The 20,397-nt window shown below is 40.7% G+C and overlaps 1 protein-coding gene and 3 non-coding genes across 4 annotated transcripts; 2 read left to right on the top strand and 2 right to left on the bottom strand.

Moving 5' to 3' along the window:
* Window positions 1-2,646: 2,646 nt before the first annotated feature.
* Window positions 2,647-2,728, bottom strand: trnal-uag (transfer RNA leucine (anticodon UAG)). The gene has a single exon. It is a non-coding gene; the product is annotated as a tRNA-Leu (tRNA).
* A 3,624-nt stretch (window positions 2,729-6,352) lies between these two features.
* On the top strand, window positions 6,353-6,434 carry trnal-uaa (transfer RNA leucine (anticodon UAA)). Its single transcript has one exon. It is a non-coding gene; the product is annotated as a tRNA-Leu (tRNA).
* A 309-nt stretch (window positions 6,435-6,743) lies between these two features.
* Window positions 6,744-6,815, bottom strand: trnac-gca (transfer RNA cysteine (anticodon GCA)). The gene has a single exon. It is a non-coding gene; the product is annotated as a tRNA-Cys (tRNA).
* Window positions 6,816-14,262: 7,447 nt separating this feature from the next.
* Window positions 14,263-14,746, top strand: LOC116683371 (complement C1q-like protein 4; the record flags this gene model as incomplete). The annotated part of the gene is made up of 1 exon (XM_032509860.1): window positions 14,263-14,746. A coding segment is annotated over one exon (278 nt), but the record flags the coding sequence as incomplete, so codon positions are not given.
* Window positions 14,747-20,397: the final 5,651 nt, after the last annotated feature.

Below are 20,397 nucleotides of genomic sequence, written 5' to 3' on the forward strand. Positions count from 1 at the left end.
CACCCCGGGGCAGCCCCCGACGTCCAGCAAGCGCTCCCACTGTGGAGCGCCAATACGCTGCGTCATCTCTCTGAGCGGCCATCTTAGAAACAGCTCTCATTGGCTATCAACACGCCAATCAGGCCAGTTGTAGCCAATCACGTTCCCTTTCCAAGAGTTCATGCCGTGATAGGAACATCCAATGGGAGCCTAAGCCCCGCCTCCCAGAGCCAGCAGGCTCACACATGTGATTTATGAAAACAAAGCTGTTCAGCAGTGAGTTTTTTCTTTTTCTTCATGTCATCTTTATTGCAAAAATAGGAAACAGAACACTAATGACATATAAAAGTATATAATACAAACATAATGAACATAATACAATACAATTTTGCCAGGGGAAGCTTAAAGGCCATTACAAAGATAAGGAAGACCATATGTTAACAGTTTTAATTGCCTTCAGAATCAGAATCAGAAATACTTTATTGATCCCCGAAGGGAAACTCTGTGTTCCAGTTGCACAAATAGTATAAATATCAGAGTAGAAATACAAATAAAGAAATATAAGGAGTGTTGACATGTACGGTATTTACATAGTTAAACGAATGTTATTATACATTATTTGCTCAATTAACATAATTTAGGAATTGCAATGGTAAAAAGTAAAATAATAATAATAATAATAATAATAATAATAATAATAATTGTAGCAGTTGAGTATTGCACACATGTCAGGCCAGTGTTATTGCACAAAACAGATAATACAGATAATATTGTCCAGTTTCAACCTCTCTGAGTGTCTTAGAGGGAGGAGTTATAAAGTTTGATGGCCACAGGCAGGAACAACTTCCTGTGGCGCTCTGAGGTGCATTTTGGGAGAATGAGTTTGTCACTGAAAGTGCTCCTGTGATTGAGCAGCAAGCCATGGAGTGGGTGCGAGACATTGTCCAAGATGGCATGTAGTTTGGACAGCGTCCTCCTCTCTGACACCACCAACAGAGAGTCCAGATCCACCCCAACAACGTCACTGGCCTTGCGGATCAGTTTGTTGAGTCTGTTGGCGTCCGCTACCCTCAGCCTGCTGCCCCAGCATGCAACAGCAAAGAGGATAGCACTGGCCACCACAGACTCATAAAACATCCTCAGCATCGTCCTGCAGATGTTGAAGGACCTCAGCCTCCTCAGAAAGTAGAGACGGCTTTGGCCCTTCCTGTAGAGGGCTTGAGTGTTCTTGGCCCAGTCCAGTTTATTGTCTAAGTGCACTCACAGGTATTTGTAGTCCTCCACAATGTCCACACTGACCCCCTGGATTGAAACAGGGCTCACTGCTGCCTTGGCTCTCCTTAGATCCACCACCAGCTCCCTGGTCTTTGCCACGTTGAGCTGTAGATGGTTCTGCTCACTCCATGTGACAAAGTCCCCCCCCCCCCCACAGCTCTGTACTCAGCCTCGTCCCCCTCGCTGATACATCCAACCACAGCAGAGTCATCAGAAAACTTCTGAAGATGGCAGGACTCTGTGTGGTAGTTGAAGTCTGTGGTGTAGATGGTGAAGAGGAATGGCGCCTGGCTAGAGCTTCAGAAGGCAGGACATGACAGATTACACATCTGTCACATAGTCAGTTTGTAGTCTTAAATACCAAGTCTCTTGCTGTTCCTTGACTAGTTGCCCCCCCCCTGCTCTGCATCGCTCCAGGTAAGTAGAAAGCAATCTGTTATGCACCTTTGCATTGCACTAAAATGTCCACATTTGGACCTGAATCCGACAATAACTTTACTTGACACTCACATACATTGGTTTTCAGGTAAAAAATGTTGGTCAGGGGTTTAGTTACTGTTTGAAAAAGGAAAATAATTGTTAGATGAATTATGATATAATTGCAGATGAAGTATTTATGACCCATCAAAGACGACAAAAGGATACATCAGTTGTCGGGGGTCTGATTTAAAGGAAATGATACTCTTTAAAAGTGTTGGGGTTCTAGCGTTAAACTAATGAGGAAGAATATGACAAATCTAAGTTAACCCAAAAGGTTTCTCTTTCAGATGTTACATCTGTATCTGTCAAGTCCTAACCATTCTCTGACCGGGAATTGAACCCGGGCCGCGGGAGCGCTGAATCCTAGCCACTAGACCATCAGGGAGTCACATCTATCAACTTTATCTTTGTAGATGTGAGTTTCCTTTTCACTTACGGGAATGACTCATATTGTTTTAGGCGAGATATGGCACCGTAGTTTTAGATGTTAAAATGTGCGCACAAGAAAGCTGAGGGATTACTGTGGGGAAATGGAGAATGACTAGGTTAACTGAAGATTTTAAATATTGTTAAAATTAACAGAACATATGAACACGTTAAACATATACGGGCATATAACATATACCTGCAGTCTCAGTCTTTGGATGGTATTGGTAGCGTATGCGCCCCGTCATAGTTACCGACAATTTTGTTGATGAATGAGTATTTCACATTGAACACTTAAGATTGGGTGTTCATTTAAAAACAGGGAATTGCCAGTAAAGATAACAACAACAGATTCAGCAAGGAGTCTAATACGTTGCCACTAATGACTTTAGTCACTTCACCAAGCTATGTCATAAGAGTATAATGTAACTGATACAAATTCAAGTCAACATATGGTTTGTCTTCATCCCATGTAACATCAGCAAATGGCAGTGGTGGGATTTGAACCCACGCCTCCAGAGAGACTGGAGCCTAAATCCAGCGCCTTAGACCACTCGGCCACACTACCTGCATGTATCAGTTCTCCACATCGTGAGAAACACAGGGACCGTAACTAACGGTATATTTGTCAATGTCATTGGAATAAAACTTTCGCAAGGAAAAAGCCAATACTTTATTGGAAAATGTTGTCACTCTTTGTCATTTTTCTCTGGCATTGTTGATTATTAGAATATTGTAACCAGCATTAAGTGAGTAGGTTTAGGTCTGTGTGAATATGGGCCGAGCATTTACCTGGGCTGAACTTGTGAACATCTTCTTTTGCATATTCACTGTAAAGAGCCATTACTCCTCCAACTGCCAACTATTGTTCCAGAGACAATAGGATATACAGTTTTAGATTGCAAGGTAACTGTCCAAGACCAAAGACTTCATTGAAATACCTCAAGTGTTCAAAACAGTTTGTCAAAATGGGAAAGGTCATGTTTTTGATTACAAATTCCAGCACAGTGGTTCATTTACCATTCAAAAACAAAAGTACAATCATGAAACACATACTACTTAGACAGAATGAACCTGTTCAGGTGGCAATGAAAGAATTCCAGAGACGTGGACCCTCTGGCACAGCCATACTTGGTCAGGACAACACCCCCCTTCTTGATGTGCTCCATGCGCACCTGGTCCAGCAGTGGCACCACCATGAGGTCCCTTCCGTTTGCCCCTCCCAGTTGCCCGTAACAGAGAGAGGTCCCCTGCATCCCACTCAAATATGCAGGCAGAGAGACGGCTCATGAAGGTGGGACAAGACGTGAGATTTTTTTCGCAGCCCACGCTCACGTTCAAATTGATAAATGCCGTACTCTGCGTAGGAATCGGCGTACCCCCGTCCTACGCCTGTTTTAGGTCGTATGCACATTTCATAAATGAGGGCCCTTGTGAGCACAATAAAGATTTCTTAAAGAAAGGTTTGTACTTTATAGTTCTAGTTTTTTTCCAGTTCTTCTGGTCACACTTGGCACTATTTCACATGGTTTGTCTGTAGTTCTCTATTCTGTCAGGGCTTAACTCTGTCTCCCACACCTATTTTTTTTTGTTTCTTGTTATGTCTCGGGAGGAAGTATTGTGCTTTTAGGTCAACCATCCATCTGTACATCAGAATCAAAAACACTTTATTGATCCTTGAAGGTAGCCTCTGGAAAAAAGGTGCTCCTTCGAGTTGGATTTGAACCAGCGACCTAAGGATTTCAGTTCTGTACCCCTACAGTCCTCCACTCTACCAACTGAGCTATCGAAGGGAGCTACCATAGACATACGCACTTCTCATTCTGTGAATGTGAATGTGATAACACGGGGCCCCCCTGGATCTGACAATCTTTAGGGGATGTAGCTCAGTGGTAGCGTGCATGCTTCACAGGTTTTTATGGTTGATCGTATGAAATTCTTTCATATTGGAACTAGTTTTGCTTGAACACTGTGACAACACATATCCTGTACTGGATATGGAGGCACTGATTGTTTGTCTAATCTTCTGGATTTTGTCTATGAAGAAGGAGGCAAAGTCATTGCAGGCCTTGGTAGATAACAGTTCAGATGCTACTGGTACTGGAGGGTTTGTTAAACTATCGACAGTAGCAAACAAAGCACATGAATTATTATTGTTTCCAGAGATAATATCAGAGAAGACCTCCTTGCCTTCGTTTGTTCCAAATTATAAATGCAAAGTCTCTCTTAAGCAGAAAATGCGTTTTGATTGGTAGGAAATGGAGATGGGCGTTGCCAAGAGGAGGCGCCTTTTTGATTGACAAGAAATGGATTTGAAGTCTCTCAGGATTGGCAAAAAATGGAAGGGAGCTTTGAGTTTGATTGGTGAGAAAAGAAGATGAGAAAGTGGACAAATATGTTCTGGGTCATGACAAATCATCTAGGGTCAGTCTTAGCTTTTGTGTAAATACATAGGCTCCACATACATTGTTTTTATTAAGATTGACGACCAAATTGTTAGTATTTCTGAAACTTTCCCAACCATTGCGATAGCTTTCATAGCCTCGTTGGCGCAGTAGGCAGTGCGTCAGTCTCATAATCTGAAGGTCGTGAGTTCAACCCTCACACGGAGCAGGTGTTTTAAAATAAAAAACACATCTGATGCTGAAAATGCAGTGACAGGTGATTGAACGCTGGCACATAGCACATACATGGAAGTTGTGATTCTGGTTATTTCTGAGATCAACAATCTCAGGAAGGCTTTTTACAATCAATTGGGAAAAATGGGAATGCATACTCTTAATAAGTAGACTTCCAGAGTATTTGCATAACAAAGACACAAACATGGGCGTTGTGATAGGATGGGTCGTTCATCATTGTTTCTGAGATCAACAATAACTTCAGAAGTTTCGAATTCAATGGCTACTTATGGTTTCTTTCTAGGAGCGGTTCAAAATTACGTTGCACTATTTTGTCTAATTGCTTAGGTCATAATATTTCCAGAGACTTAATTTCTTTCAGGTGGTTAATAGTTATGGTCAAATGAAGCTTCATTAAGCTTTCTGAACAATGTTCTTCATTTTCTGAACGCATTCACTCAGTTGTGTTTTATTATTGGTTGTACATCTGTGATTGCCCTAGAGGTCTCTCAGTCCAGCACCTCTCCCGCTCATCTTTGTTAGTTTTACTCTGTCCAGCATAAATCACTGACACCACACCTCACACTCATCCATGCATACACACTCACCTCTGACTAAACTGACTACCACCATCATTGAATTGTCATTTCTTTTGTTGTAGTAATATAATCGCATTTCCTTCAACCTTTGCACACGGTCTTTTGTCCTGGCCTTTTCATGGGGTCATGACAAAGCATCTAGGGTCAGTCTTAGCCTTTGTGTGAGTACATAGGTTTCCAAAAACATTGTTTTTATTGAGATTAAAGACCAAATTGTTAGTATTTCTGAAATTTTCCCAACCATTGTAACTGCTTTCATAGCCTCGTTGGCGCAGTAGGCAGAGCGTCAGTCTCATAATCTGAAGGTCGTGAGTTCAACCCTCACACAGGGCAGCTGCTTAAAAGACAAAAAAACACAACTGCTGCTGAAAATACAGTGACAGGTGGTTGAACAGTAGCAAAAGCATGTGAATGGAAATTGTGGGTCTATGGTTATTTCAGAGATTTGCTGTGAGCATTGTATTGTCCAGCAGAAAGACAACAGGTGTGTTTCTTTTCGTCTATGATTTATACCGTAGCAGTGCAAGCATTTATCCCAGGTTTGAGTTCCAGCCACAGCAGTTGCATTTAAAGGTTTTGAAGCCATATACAACATTACCATTACAAGTTTTACCCAGGTTTCTTCTTTTATTCAGTGATAATTCAATTTTCAGACAGCACAACAAGCACTTTAAATGTACACTTTCTATTTTACTGTATTTATGTACTTGGACTGTAGTGTAGTATATTTATTGTATTATGCTCCAGTGTTTATGGGTGTTACGGCAGGTATGAGCACAGTTTCTATTTTTATGGATGAAGTAAATTTGAGATGCTGTTAAGTTTACTCTTCAGCAGGTGGAGACATTAAGTGCTGGCCTTTTTCAATAAAGTATTGACTTTTTCCTTGCAAAAGTTTGTTTCCAATGACATTAACAATCATACCATTAGTTACGGTCCGTGTGTGTGTCACGATTTGGTGTGATGGCGTGCGCAGGTAGTGTGGCTGAGTGGTCTAAGGTGCTGGATTTAAGCTCCAGTCTCTCTGGAGGTGTGGGTTCAAATCCCACCACTACCTTTTGCAAATGTTACTTAGGAGAGAGAGAGAGAGAGAGAGAGAGAGAGAGAGAAAATGGAATGAAAAGAGGACTGGTGGTAATTATGGCAGCAGTAAAGGTAATAGAACTATTACTAATAATAATAGTAGTGCAGGGCATAGTAGGGCGTCCAGCAGAACCACAGCAGCAGCTGCATCCACAATCCAAGTAAATCTGAGAGTGGAGAAAGCACAAGGGCTTCTGGAAAGAAGCAACATTAGTTACATGCAAGCTTTTATCCTTTATCATCTAGTACTATCATAAAGATGATCACCTACACACATCGTTGCAGGGGGCACCCAGATTTGAACTGGGGACCTCTTGATCTGCAGTCAAATGCTCTACCACTGAGCTATACCCCCACACACTCCATGTTGAATATGTGCAGTAAAACAATGCCTGGGCCTCCACCATGTGGTTACCTTCACAGTCTGAGAAAGTATCCAAATCTCATCTACTGTATGAAAGGGAGTTAAAAGAAAGAAAACAGTGTAACCTTCTATAAAGGCCCAGGTGAATTTATGTTAATTACAATAGATGTCAAGACTAAGCACAGAAATGTGGTCCACACAAGGATCCACACTGTTACAGTACATGCTCGACCACAAGCACACAGAAGCACACAAACGCACACACACAGCACCCTTCCCCCTTGCTTACAAACTCCGACAGAAATCAGTTTTCACACTATAACTACTCAAATTATTATAATGTAATAATGTATTTAATGTATGTAATAAATACTTTCTGATAAAGTAATCAATACGTTATGTATAAACTTACACTTCACGATCAGGGTCCTTTTCATCCAGAAAATCCTTTTCCATTTCAGAGTCCACGGAAACTTCACTTTCAGAAGAGGAAATTATTTCTTCATTTGGTCTTTTGACCAATATAGCAGCTGCCTCCTCCGCCATAAACCACTTTTTTCCTCCAAACATCTTTACAAGTGTGTAATAATGTTTCCAGCTAGTAGACAAATCACTAAAAGTTGCTCTGTTTACAAACAATACGCTCACCAATGCTCTACAATGGATGTCTGCGAGAGCGCACGGTTTATGCACAGACTTAATAGCCATTACGCACGGCTTTACTAGGTCACGCCCTAACCCAATGGCATATTATTATGTATGGATGGATTTGTCTCTTCATAGGCTAAAGAGATAGGAGGGTCTCGCAACATGACATTGATACTGGTTGATATATCTGTTGATCGAAACGAGGATGGTCCAAATCGAATGCCCAGACTTCATTGGCTTCCAAGCTGTCCATCTCTGCATCCCGGGAACAGATTGCCTCATGAGAGGTCTGGTTTGATTCGTAAGACTTTGCAGAACAATGTTAACACCCAAATTTAGAGTTAGACTTCTCGCTTGAGGAAAAAGATTGGAAAATATGTGCGGAAGTGAACTACTGTTTCCCGTGTTTACATTGTAATTTGGTCAGAAACTTCAAGATTGTGAGACAAATGGCTAGATTTGGACAAAATGGCTTTGATATTACTATTCCTTGGACTGTTGGCGACTCATTAAAAAAACAAAAAAACAAAAAAAAACTCAATGGCACAATGTCGCCAAATATGGAGGACCAGGTCTACCATATTTAAGAATAAATACAGAAATAAATAAATGCTCAATAAATAAATAAGCATACAATTGCCCCAAAAAATACAATAAACAAATAAATGTAGGTAGAAATTAAATTATACAGTGAGACATAAATGTATATATCTCTTTTAATTAGCTCCTTTATTTACTTGCCTTTGTAATAATTACCTTATTTATTTATTGTCCATTATAATCTTCAACTTTATTTAGTAATTTAGTAATAACTTATTTTTTAAATGTATTTATTTCTGTGTGTATTTAAATTTTTTGTCTGTTTTATTCTTCCGTTGCATTTTCTACCCTATTTATTTTCACCCCTGGTATTTATTTCTGCCTGTCATTTTTACATTTCTTCATGCATTTTTGCCTCATTATGCAAATGAGGAGGGGCGGGTCAACTTCTGCCCATTGGTTGGTTAGCCTTTCACTGCACGGTCGAATTTACATGCCACCGGCCACAGTCACAACAAAGATGGCTACCCGCGGTGAAGTTGTCAGTGACAGGAGGCATTTAGCAACTGTTTTTGAAAACAATGCTAACGTTATAAGTATTGACTAGGGCTCAAATTTGCGTGATCAAGCGATTATTTTTTATAAAACGTCATTTCATAGAACGCTCCGGGTTTTTTGCAAAGCCGATCTCCCGCTCCATAAAGCCGTCTGCTCATGAGCCAGTCAGAGTAGTTCACTGCACCCTGTTCAGCTAAGTTTCTAGATGTAGACAGTCACAGAGGACAGAGTAGCGTGAGGAAAACTCAACAGATAGCAGTCGGTTATACGTCAGTCTCAAGGTTTACCAGTTTACCATTAAACGCAACACTTTGTTCCATTTGTTGTTTTTCAGACAACAGCAGTGACCAGTGCTAGTCGGTGCTAGTTAGCGTCTGTTAGCTGTTAGCTCCTCTAGGACGCACCGGTGCTAATGTCCTCGCATCCGCTGCAATGCTGTTTATATGGATATGGTTTAATTTTGCGTTACATGACCCATTTCGTCTGTAAAGCCGTGCCTGTGTTGGATCTTTCTACGCTCTCTCGTCCTACTCTCTCTCCTCTTACTCCGCGCCCCGCCACACAGCGGCCGCCGGTCCACACTTCTGATATTTGTCTACAGTTTTAATTTTTCATTAACACAGCTGTATATTGTTAAGTATGAGGGGGCTAACCTGTATTTGTACCAGTGTTTCCGCGGGTAACTCTGTTATCGCGGCCGCTACGGCGAAGAACACAGAAGAAGTTATTGAATGCAGCTAACTACAGTTGGTAGAGTAACAGCATGGGAGACGGAGCTGCTGGACCAGGACCAGAGATGTGACCCATGGCCAGAATATCATAGTTCATAAAAATAAAGCGCAGTGAAGATACAGACGTTTAATACACACGTCGTGTGTTTCCGCCGTTCGACCCGTGCTGGACCCGTTCATAATGAGTCAGCCGTCTCTCTGTGAGTAGCGTCCATCACACTCCCTCTCCAGTTATAAATAGCCTATGTGACAATACAATTTGTTTTGGTTAAATAATCACTACTACACTACTAATGTAAATAATCACTACTTTTAGCGTGTATAGAGCAGCATATCTCCACCAGACTCCATGTAAATAATCACTACTTTTAGCGTGTATAGAGCAGCATATCTCCACCAGACTCCATGTAAATAATCACTACTTTTAGCGTGTATAGAGCAGCATATCTCCACCAGACTCCATGTAAACAATCACTACTTTTAGCATGTATAGAGCCGCATATCTCCACCAGACTCCATGTAAATAATCACTACTTTTAGCGTGTATAGATCAGCATATCTCCACCAGTCTCCATGTAAATAATCACAACTTTTAGCGTGTTTAGAGCAGCATATCTCCACCAGACTCCATGTAAATATTCACTACTTTTAACGTGTATAGAGTAGCATATCTCCATCAGACTCCATGTAAATAATCACTAAATTTAGCGTGTATAGAGCAGCATATCTCCACCAGACTCCATGTAAATAATCACTACTTTAAGCGTGTATAGAGCAGCATATCTCCACCAGACTCCATGTAAATAATCACTACTTTAAGCATGTATAGAGTAGCATATCTCCACCAGACTCCATGTAAATAATCACTACTTTTAGTGTGTATAGAGCAGCATATCTCCACCAGACTCCATGTAAATAATCACTACTTTTAGCGTGTATAGAGCAGCATATCTCCACATGTAAATGGGTGAATTAAAGGGGTGATAGAATGCAAAACCGTTTTTACCCTGTCATATGTGAATACCGACAGTTTGGTGGGTAAATAGGACATACATAGAAGCTTTAAATCCCATTGACATGCCTTTCCTCTGAAAATCTCACTTTTTGAATCTGCCGCTGAAAACGGGCGAATCCCAACAAAGCCAAAAGATGACGTCAGGATTTCAGAACCATTAGCTTTGTCACGCCCATGGCCTTATTAGGAGAGCGGTCCAGCCCCAACATGTACACACAGGCCACTGACCTGAGACCAGCTCCTAATGGCGCTAGCGTTAGGTCAGCTAGATGTCCGACTGAGAACGCTGCTCGTGTACTTTGACGGGATTTACTAAGAAGAAAGTTTGAAATATTTCCCAGGATATTGACAATGAACCAGGGTCATAAATGCAGACTTCCAGGCTGTACAGGGAACGGAGACACATAGCCTTCACAAGGGAGCAACCACTCGACGGGCATGGCTGCTGTTTATAAGGAGATCCCAGGGAACTTTTTCCCCAAAGACAGTTTTCAAAACTTTGGACAATTTAAAGCAGGATTTGCTAAGCTGCGGTTGCTGTTCCGACTGTCTGGTTATCCCAACATCAAGCTGTAAGTATGATTTCATCGCTAACAGTAACATTAGCAATGCTAACGTATCCTGTAGCTAGCATAGGCTGAATGTGTGTTGATAACTGTAATGACAAAGGGGCTAACGTTTCATTTTCCTAACTGTTCCATTCGAATAAATACCCTGTGTTGTCATGTAGCTCCATCTATAGTTCACGATGCATGTTGGTCCACTTTGGCAGGTTCATTTTTATTGTATTTCAGCAAGAAAGCTAACTGCAGCTGAGTAGAATCATGATAGTTTGGTTGCTAGCTAGCGCTAAGCTGTAACGTTACTCAGCTAGCCAGCTAGCTATGTTATCCCGTTTGCTTCGACAACAGAACTAGAAACGTTATCATTTCATATGATATCGAGTCAATCTCGTGAAAATGGTGTGTATATAGACTGCAATGTATTGATTTGCAGTTTTTTTTATTTCAGAGCAACGCTACATCACAAGGACAAGACACGAAAGATGCAGCTTGCAAAACAGATGCTCAGAGTGTGTCGTCTCGGGGACACAACTGTCTCATAAAACATCAAGACCTAACATATCATACAAGGATACCTTTCTAATTACTCTTACAAACCAGACGTCTTATAGTGTTTGTGTAGCATTGTGACTGGGTAGCATTTAGCAGAGCAGTGTTATCTAACAATGTTACCATGATGAGTGAGTGACTTTTATCAAATATGTGAGCCATTACCAACACATTAGTGAATTATTTAAAGTAGGAATAGAACTATTCATCTGGATTATCACTGATCTCAATCAATTGCATTTCCTTTTGTGGGGGAGGCTGGTGAAAATAATTTGGACAATGGGTAGGAATGTGTTTGTATACAAAAGGTATGACTGAATGCTAGACTGTGTGTTGAAGATGCCTTTTGCAGGTATGTACATGCACTATGAACTTTGTCATTCAACAATACAAGTCTTTAGAAAAGGCAAATGTGTATGGGGGACAAATTGTCTGCAGAAACTGGTTTTGTTCAGTGAAGGAGTGAGACATGAGCAATGGTCCTAGAGACATCAGGCCTAATTGCCGGCCATCTAAATGTAAATCATTTCAGTTTTAAGCTGCTCCCACTGTAAGACACTTGTAAGACAACTGCTTTTGCTGTGAGTTAACTGGAGTATTTTGCTTGTTGTGTGTAAAAGGTAATACAGTTATGTTACAAAATCTATGTTTTTTGTTTTAGGTTGTATCTTGCAGCCACAACGGAAGACAGCCAAGGGGAAACTAATGTCCAGACGTCTGTTCCCAAAGGCCAACAGGGGAGGTTACACCGTCAAACAAGTGAAGACGGAGCCAAAAGTTTGTAAGTTTAAATATTTTTTGTATTACAAACAAAAAATAAAAATTGCATCTTATAGGCACTCAAAATAACTTTTCACACACTGCACACAACAAATCTGAATGTGCAATGGTATAGGTGCTAAAAATGACTTTTCACACACAACAGGCTATGTCTTAGACCTGGTGCAACCGGTGTTCGAGGAGATCATCCATGACCCCCTTCCTTATCTGGAAGCAGTCCGGCAGATTCCTGTGCACCAGGACCTTTGTGCTCAGCTCGACAGGCACCCAACCCGACATACTGCCCTGAAGCCTCCAGAAACTCCCTCCACGCAGCACGACACAAGAGGGGATCACGACACGAACCCTTCTACCAAGAAAACCCAGCACCAGCTCACAAAAGTCCTATAGGCCATGTGTCTGCATGGCCTACAAAGAGAACAGGGTGTAGTTGACAATCACATTTTTTATTTTTTTAAATTTAAGAGTAATGATGATTGTTTTGAAACAAAATAAAGTTTTTAATTTTGTTGTCTTGATAATACTGTGTTTTTGTAATAATGCTGAACCAATAATCAATGGGTATTGTTATAGAACTGCTAACAGTGGTATCAAATTGGCCTCACCTTTCCATCCATCTGATTCTCAACTGGCCATGGTCAACTCTGTAAATATTCATTGCATTTTGCAAAGAATATATATTGAGGCACATTTATTGAGGCCCAGCGGATGAAGGCCAGGATGGTGAGCCATACAGGTTCTTTTCAGGAATCGAGGTCATTCTTTTCATGACCTGTAAAAACAAACATAATGAGCCTGTTGTTATTTCATAATGTTGAATGAGCAGAAAGCATAAAGTAGCTTGAGTTAATGTATGTCTAGTTTTATTTAACCGAGGTATTTATTGGCAAAATATATTTTCTCTCTCTTGGGGCATGTGTGCACAGTTTCCACAAGTACACGTGCCAAGGTAAGATACCACATTAGATTACTACATGTTAAGAAGGTATTAATCTCATAGTCAGATGATCTAATCTGCATGATAGTAGTTCCAAGATAACATTAGACGTAGCATACAAACTGAACAGAAAAAGGCTCCTGTGCAGCTAAATGGACGTCCTGTTGTAAGATAACATTACTACTACGTGGTAAAGAATGTACATAACTCATAATCACAATCAATCACTATTCAGCAGGAGAGTATACGGTAACAAATGTTACAAGGTGACTACGAGACTTTCGTTGTGAGCAGCTCTATGAACTGGCCACTAACTTTTCTGCCAACTGGACATCTTGACTGAAATTGCGAGGTTACAAGTTGTAAAATATTTGTCCATGTGCAAAAAGTTATGTTTCTTACAATACTAAAACGGGGCTAATACAAAGTTATTCTTAGGCTACAACACTGAAGTGGGAGCATTACACTAGTGTGACAACAAACCTGTAATGTTGAAAAAGCAAGTAAATGCTAAATGACAAAACTTACCAGTCTGAAGAGTCATTTCCAATCTACTGGCAGGTTGCTCCTCGATATCAGATCCTTCCTCTGATTCAGGCTCAAACAGATACGGTAACCATGCTATCTCCACCTTGGATGTTTTAGTCAAGTTTGTGTGCCGCAGCAAAGCTCGTTGCACACCAACCAATCAGCGCGCAGCTTATTTAAATATTCATGAGCAGACCATATAAGGCAGAAAAGCTCTCGTTACAAGCCAGGTCAATTTAGCAGGGTGGTGTGAGGGCCAAAAAAACAACTAAAGCAACATTTTTAGCCCAACAAATGTTACATACCCTATCAGGAGACCTCAAAGAACAGCGTGATATACTCTATACAACCATTCTATCACCCCTTTAATGCATGACCAACATGTCTTGCTTTATCTTGAAATAATGCTTTTGCAAAATGTATAGTCTAAATTGCAACTCATACCCAGTGTTTAAACACATATAACATTTTAAATTCCAACAGGTAACATTACAGCTTGTTTCTACCTGATGATGAACATCTGTCCTGTAGGGTAACATTACAGCTTGTTTCTACCTGATGATGAACATCTGTCCTGTGCGTCCTCTAGGTGTGTTCACTGCCCCGGTGAGAGGAGCGTACCACTTTGAGTTTCATATCAATTCAGCAAACAGCCGCAGTACAGCAGCTTTCCTGGTCAAGAACTCAGAGAATGTTTTTGCGGCACACAAGTCCCAGCCGGCCCATTTCATGAGTTCTTCTAACGGCGTCACCCTGCTGCTGGAGGTGGGAGACAAGGTGTTTGTGCGTCTGGCGGCTACAAGTCATGTGTTTGACAACTTCAATCACCACACCACCTTCAGTGGACACCTGCTGTTCCCCATGTGAGACAGACACAGCAACTCTGTGACAGGTTGTTGTTGTCTCAGACACGTCTTCATAGATTTGATCTGATTTCACCTGCATCCAAATAATAATAATGAGTAATAATTGTAGACAGGAGTCTTTTTTCCTTCAAATATAAAGTGGTTAATGTTTCTGATTCTCTCTTGTTTCTGTCATTTTAATCAAATAATGAAATCAACATGAACATTTATTATTGCAACCATCTGTGAACGTTTCTTTCTTCTAGTTTCTAACTTGTTGAAATCAAACTCAAGGTCAGAGAGTTAAGCTGTTACACGACATCCACATGAGATTCTCTGGACCTGGTCTGGTTCAGTCTCTTTCTAACATGAAGCACACAACAGGAGGTTTCTAACCTTAAATGAGTAGTTTTGGTTCCTAACCCTAAACAAACGGTGCCTGTTTCCCAGTAAACATCACGTCTCTAGATTAGCTGACCCCTCACTTCAAACCGCAGATCAGTTTCCACATGTCAAAGAGTTGGTTTCACAGGGATTGGAAGCAAGTGGCCTATAATATTTAAATATGTAACATTTAAATTGTTGTTATACTGGTCGCCGTTAGAGGGCGCTGCCTAAAAACAAGAAGTTTGTTGCCAAGCAACCACAACCTCGTCAGGTCTCGACCGGCAAACCTCATTCGCCATTGGCCCAAAAACAGAAACCTGGACCACGAGAACTGTCTTCAAGGCACTTCCTGTGTCTGTGAATCCTCATGGAGGCAGCTTGATTGATTGATATGCTCCCTTATTTGTACCATAACAGAGATCTAATATTTTATCAAATAAGGTTGGGCAAGTAACCCTTTTGTTTATTTCTTGACAAATAAATCAAGTAACCACACAATGAAAACTACTGCGATGGCTGGGTTATCAAACTCAGGTCAACTGCTTGGAAGGCAGCTATGCTCAACACTATACCACCATCAACACTATACCACAGCTTATGTTCTTAAACCTATAAGCTTACTTTAAACTAGATGTGGAAAGTTGAAAGGTTGATCTTTTTCACCTGTGCTGTGGTTAAAAACAGGTTCCACTGAGATTTGAACTCAGATTGCTGGATTCAGAGTCCAGAGTGCTAACCATTACACCATGGAATCTTTAAAAGTGGTGCAAGTGTTTACTTTACAGTTTCTTTCATAATATCCACATGTATGCTATTGAAGGCACACAACAATCACAACAAAGCAAAAATTATTCGCAAACTTAAGTCATTTAGTTAGCTAAGCGTTCAGAGGATGTGGGAAAAAGCAAGTCAAGAACAGGTTTTAAAGGACTTGCCACAGACAGTGAACACAGCAGTAGATCAATCAATCAATCAATCAATCTTTATTTCTAGAGCACATTTAAAAACAACCTGGTTGACCAAAGTGCTGTACATAGAACTGGAACAATAAATAGACAGAATACAACACCAGACAAATACAACATACAGTTCTCATGCTGTATTAAAAGCCAGGGAATAAAAATGTGTTTTAAGTCGTGATTTAAAAACCGGAAGGCTGGGGGCCAGTTTGACATGTAGAGGCAGCTCATTCCAAAGTCTCGGGGCTGCGGCTGAGAAAGCCCGATCCCCTCTACTCTTCAGCCGTGTTTTAGGGGCAACAAGAAGAGACTGGTTTGCAGACCTTAAAGATCTTGAAGGAGCATAGATATGTCTACAAAGATCTTGAAGGAGCATAGATATGTCTACTGTGTACAAACACATGGTAACTTTACATGTGTTGACAATAAAGATGCTCACAAAATGCTGTACTTGCAATTGCGTTTCTTGCGCACATTCATGTCTTCTTAAATACAAAGAACTATGTTCTTTATTCCCAAAATCATGTCTAAGACATTAGTTCCAGATGAAAACACTAGTTATCAGAAGTGGGATTTGAACCCACGCCTCCAGTGGAGACTGCAACCTGAACGCAGCGCCTTGGACCGCTCGGCCATCCTGACTGATTCAACAAATGCTCAGTAGGACCTGTCTCAAAAATTATAACATGGTAAATTAAACACGTCATGATATAGTAGGTTCTCAGTCATCCATGTCATAGTTAACAAGGGAAGGTTTCTCAACTGTCAGCCCAAATATCTGGGCGTCCATGGAGACATGGAAGAAAGTCACCAGGGTGGCAATGTGCTTGCAGTGGAAGTGGTTCCTTACACAGATTTGCCATCTTAAATACTGAATGCAGCCATTTCCACTCAACTCCACCTTCTTTTTCAAGTTTCAGTGGTCTTGTCTATTGTAAGTAATGAATGGCTACATGAATAGACAAACATCATCCCAATGTATGCCATCAACAGTCTATGAGTGGTCAATTAGAGTCCAATGACTTTCTTTGGTGCAACTAATTTTTCCTCAAGATAGAGCTCATTCAGCAATAGAAAGTACCAGTTAGTGCTGAATATCTATTCCAAAACCCCCATTCTTTTATTTATTTAGCCAGCGGTGGACAGCTGCTGAAATGTACTGCCTCTGCATGTGTTAGTGTCTGATGATGAACTCAAAACCAAGACAACCCCAAAGAGAAGCACTTATGGACACAATAATCATCTGTGTCTCCATTTGAGGTGATCTGAATGTGATTACAATGACATTTATTATCAGTTAGTCTGTAGCATTGTCATGTTCAAATGCCACAACAAGTAGCACTTACTGAATTCAACAGTCAAGTCAATGCTAAAGTTAATAATTATGACTTAGAAAACAATCATTTATTCAGAGACACAATCTAGAAGGAATTATAACACATTTTAGCATTCTCCCAGCTAACAATTTTCTGGAAACGTTTGTTTTTGGTTGCGGGAACATTGCGTGAAGGTTTGGTTTGGTTGTGTGGTGTTTTTAATTGGAAAGTTTTCTTAACGTTAAGGGAACGTTAGTTTTTAGTTACAGCGAACGTTCTCGGAACGTTCCCCCAACGTTCTCTAAAGTTGCAACCTTTAGAGAACGTTGGGGGAACGTTCGATGTTACCAAAAACAAATGTCCCCAGAACTTTAAGAAAACCTTTTTGATTAACCAATATACCACCAAACCTAACCTAACCTTCAGGGAACGTTCTCGTTTTGGATTCCCCTAACTTTAAAAAAAAACAACCACCCATACCAATTTTGTGTATGTACGTATATACACATACATACATAAATTAGTTATATTAGTAAGAATGAATGAACAGGCAAACTTGATGGCATTTCAAAACTTTAATATTCAAACAAAATAAATACAAAAAAGATAAGGATGTAGTGTAAATGTAGTGCAAGATGTATAAAGATGTGTTTGTAAAGTGTGTGCAAAATAAGTCAATAAAAAAAAGAAAATATATATAAATATATAAAAAAAGGGGCTCCATGGTTTCACGGTCAGTCCTTCTCAGCTGGCCTATAAAGAAATAAACAAAATTTAGACATGCAATACTAAGAATGAACACATTGACAAAAGCAATTTTTTATGAACATCACGCCGAAGAACTTCAATTTACCGTCTGTGTGGGGCAAACTTCACAACTTGCCCAATCAAATCCTCCGCTTCTGCAGCAGTCAGCGCAGGGAAGTTTTTCTGGCAGGCCGCTAGAGTAGAAGTCCAAATGAAGCAAAGTTAAAAGTCAAATTAAAACCTCTTGTCAGCCAAGCTAAGCATAATACTAATGTGAAGAATAAAATAACACCTGCCTGTTATAACCCTGCATACAGCCAGGTCCTGGAAGGCTTTCTTTGATTTTCTTCCCCGCAGGCTGTAGTGTCTCAGGACATCATTTGTTGGTGGTTGTACTGGCATCACCTCCAGTACAACCACCGAGGGTTGACAGGAAAATTTGCTGTAAAACATTTTGTAACAAATTATACATATAGGTAGAGCTTGTACAGTCAAATTTTGTAAGAGAAATCAGTTCAGTTAAGATATTGGAATTTATGCAATTATATAGTGTTTGTCTTAGGGCAGGACTATGGCCACTTAATTACCATATTGTTCCTCCTCTCCGGTTGACAAAGAGTCCTGTCAAACTCCTGCAGCTCGGTGACAGTCGAGCAGGGAGACAGCAGGAAGTCTTCAACAGGAGGAGCAGGAGGTGACAGGGAGCGCTTTAAGAGCTCATCTATCTGATCCTTCAGATCATGGATGACCTGTGCCATGAGGTGCATGGATGCCCTCATTCCGTTTATGGATGCCCTCATGCCTAAGGAAAAAAAAGTGTTTGTTTAGTATTCAGTTATCACACACACACAAACTCACGCATGTGAACAACTTGAGTCTTCTTACCTCTCATTTCCCTCTTCCTGTCTGAGCCACCTCCCTCTGTGGGATGACTCACCTCCTTCTGTGTGAGTTCTTCTGTTTACAACAACAAAACGTTATGTTACTCTAGTGCTCCTTATCATTAATTGTACATCATTGCAAATGCAAAATTCTAAGTAACTGTACCTGTTGAAGGTAACTCTGGATGCCCATTGGCTTTCAGTCCCACGAGAAGATCATCAAGAGCAGAGTGCTGAATCTGGTGTTTTAAGGCCCAGTGTTGTAAGACGTTTCTGAGGGAACTTTGTGGCTTGCGTTCCTCGCTGCAGGAGTCACTGGTCTCATTCATAAGTTTGTCCATGGGCGTCTTCCACATTTCCTGACAAGTTGCCAAAGCAACGCTGCTGCTGTCCCCCTTAGAGCTGCTGGCATAATTCACAGCAAGTTCTGGCTCCTCTTCATACTCCTCAGGCATTTGCTTCAGTGGGTGTTGATAAGGTGGTGGTGGTGGTGGTGGTGGTTGTTGTTGTTGAAGAAGAGCCCGGTCCAGTAGTAGCATCTCTCGTTGGGCCCTCTTCCAGCGCTTAGTGTAATCTTGCCTATCTTTCCTCTTCATCGTGGACAGTTGTACTGCAACAAATGTGTTCCTGCTGAAATCAAAAAATGTGCAGTGTTAACAACGCATGTGACAGGATTTCTAATTGTAGTTTTTAAATGGGACACAGCAAAATAAACTAAATTTAGCAACAGGTCTTATTTGTAAAAAAAGAAAAACCGCAAGCAGGTTGACATGACACAAAACACATAATGCAGGCAAAGCATGTATCACTGGTTGTGGTGATTAGCTGGATGTAGGTTCAATCTGAAACATTGACCATTTATTCTCAATCAATATTTTCAGCTGTGACAGTAACTAAAGTTATCATAGCGTTACAATAATTGTGTCAAACTCGCTATTTTTAAAGACACAATGCTCAATACAGCAAGAAACTTTGGTCGTGCTACTAGCTAGTTAGCTAGTTAACTAGCTAGCTAGTAGCACAAAGCTAGTAGGTTAGCCTGCAGTTTCGTGAACAGAGCTTCTCTGTTGCCAGACTATAACAAAGTGTTACAACCACCACATCATGTAACTGTATCACTTACTTTCTTGTGAGAAGTGTTGTTGTTGTTGGTCGTTGGTAGTTGGTGTTGCCGTTGTTTTTCCAAGACAGTAAACGCTGTACTAGGCTCTTCTGCATTTATCCCTTTCTTCCAGCCAATCAGGAACATCCATGTTACTTCACACATCTTGACATCAGGAAACCTGGCCAATCAGCCTTTAGAATGTAATTTCAAACTGAAAAACTCATGAATGGAGTGTTGCTCTCTCCGGCACATACGTATCCCACAATGCAGTGTGTTCCCGGCATTGTCTGAACTGAATAGGTATGAATAACCATTGTCAAACGTATCACTTTATAGAGGAGCAATCATGGTCACACAATGCTCGTACACGGCATTGGAATGTCTACACATTACTATTTTGAATAGATATGAATACCCATTAAGTCAAACGTAAAACTTTATAGAGGCGCAATCAGTCACACAATGCTCATTCTTAGCATTGGAA

The sequence above is a fragment of the Etheostoma spectabile genome, unplaced genomic scaffold (genome assembly GCF_008692095.1).
Source record: "Etheostoma spectabile isolate EspeVRDwgs_2016 unplaced genomic scaffold, UIUC_Espe_1.0 scaffold00018949, whole genome shotgun sequence".
NCBI classification, from domain to species: Eukaryota; Metazoa; Chordata; class Actinopteri; order Perciformes; family Percidae; genus Etheostoma; species Etheostoma spectabile.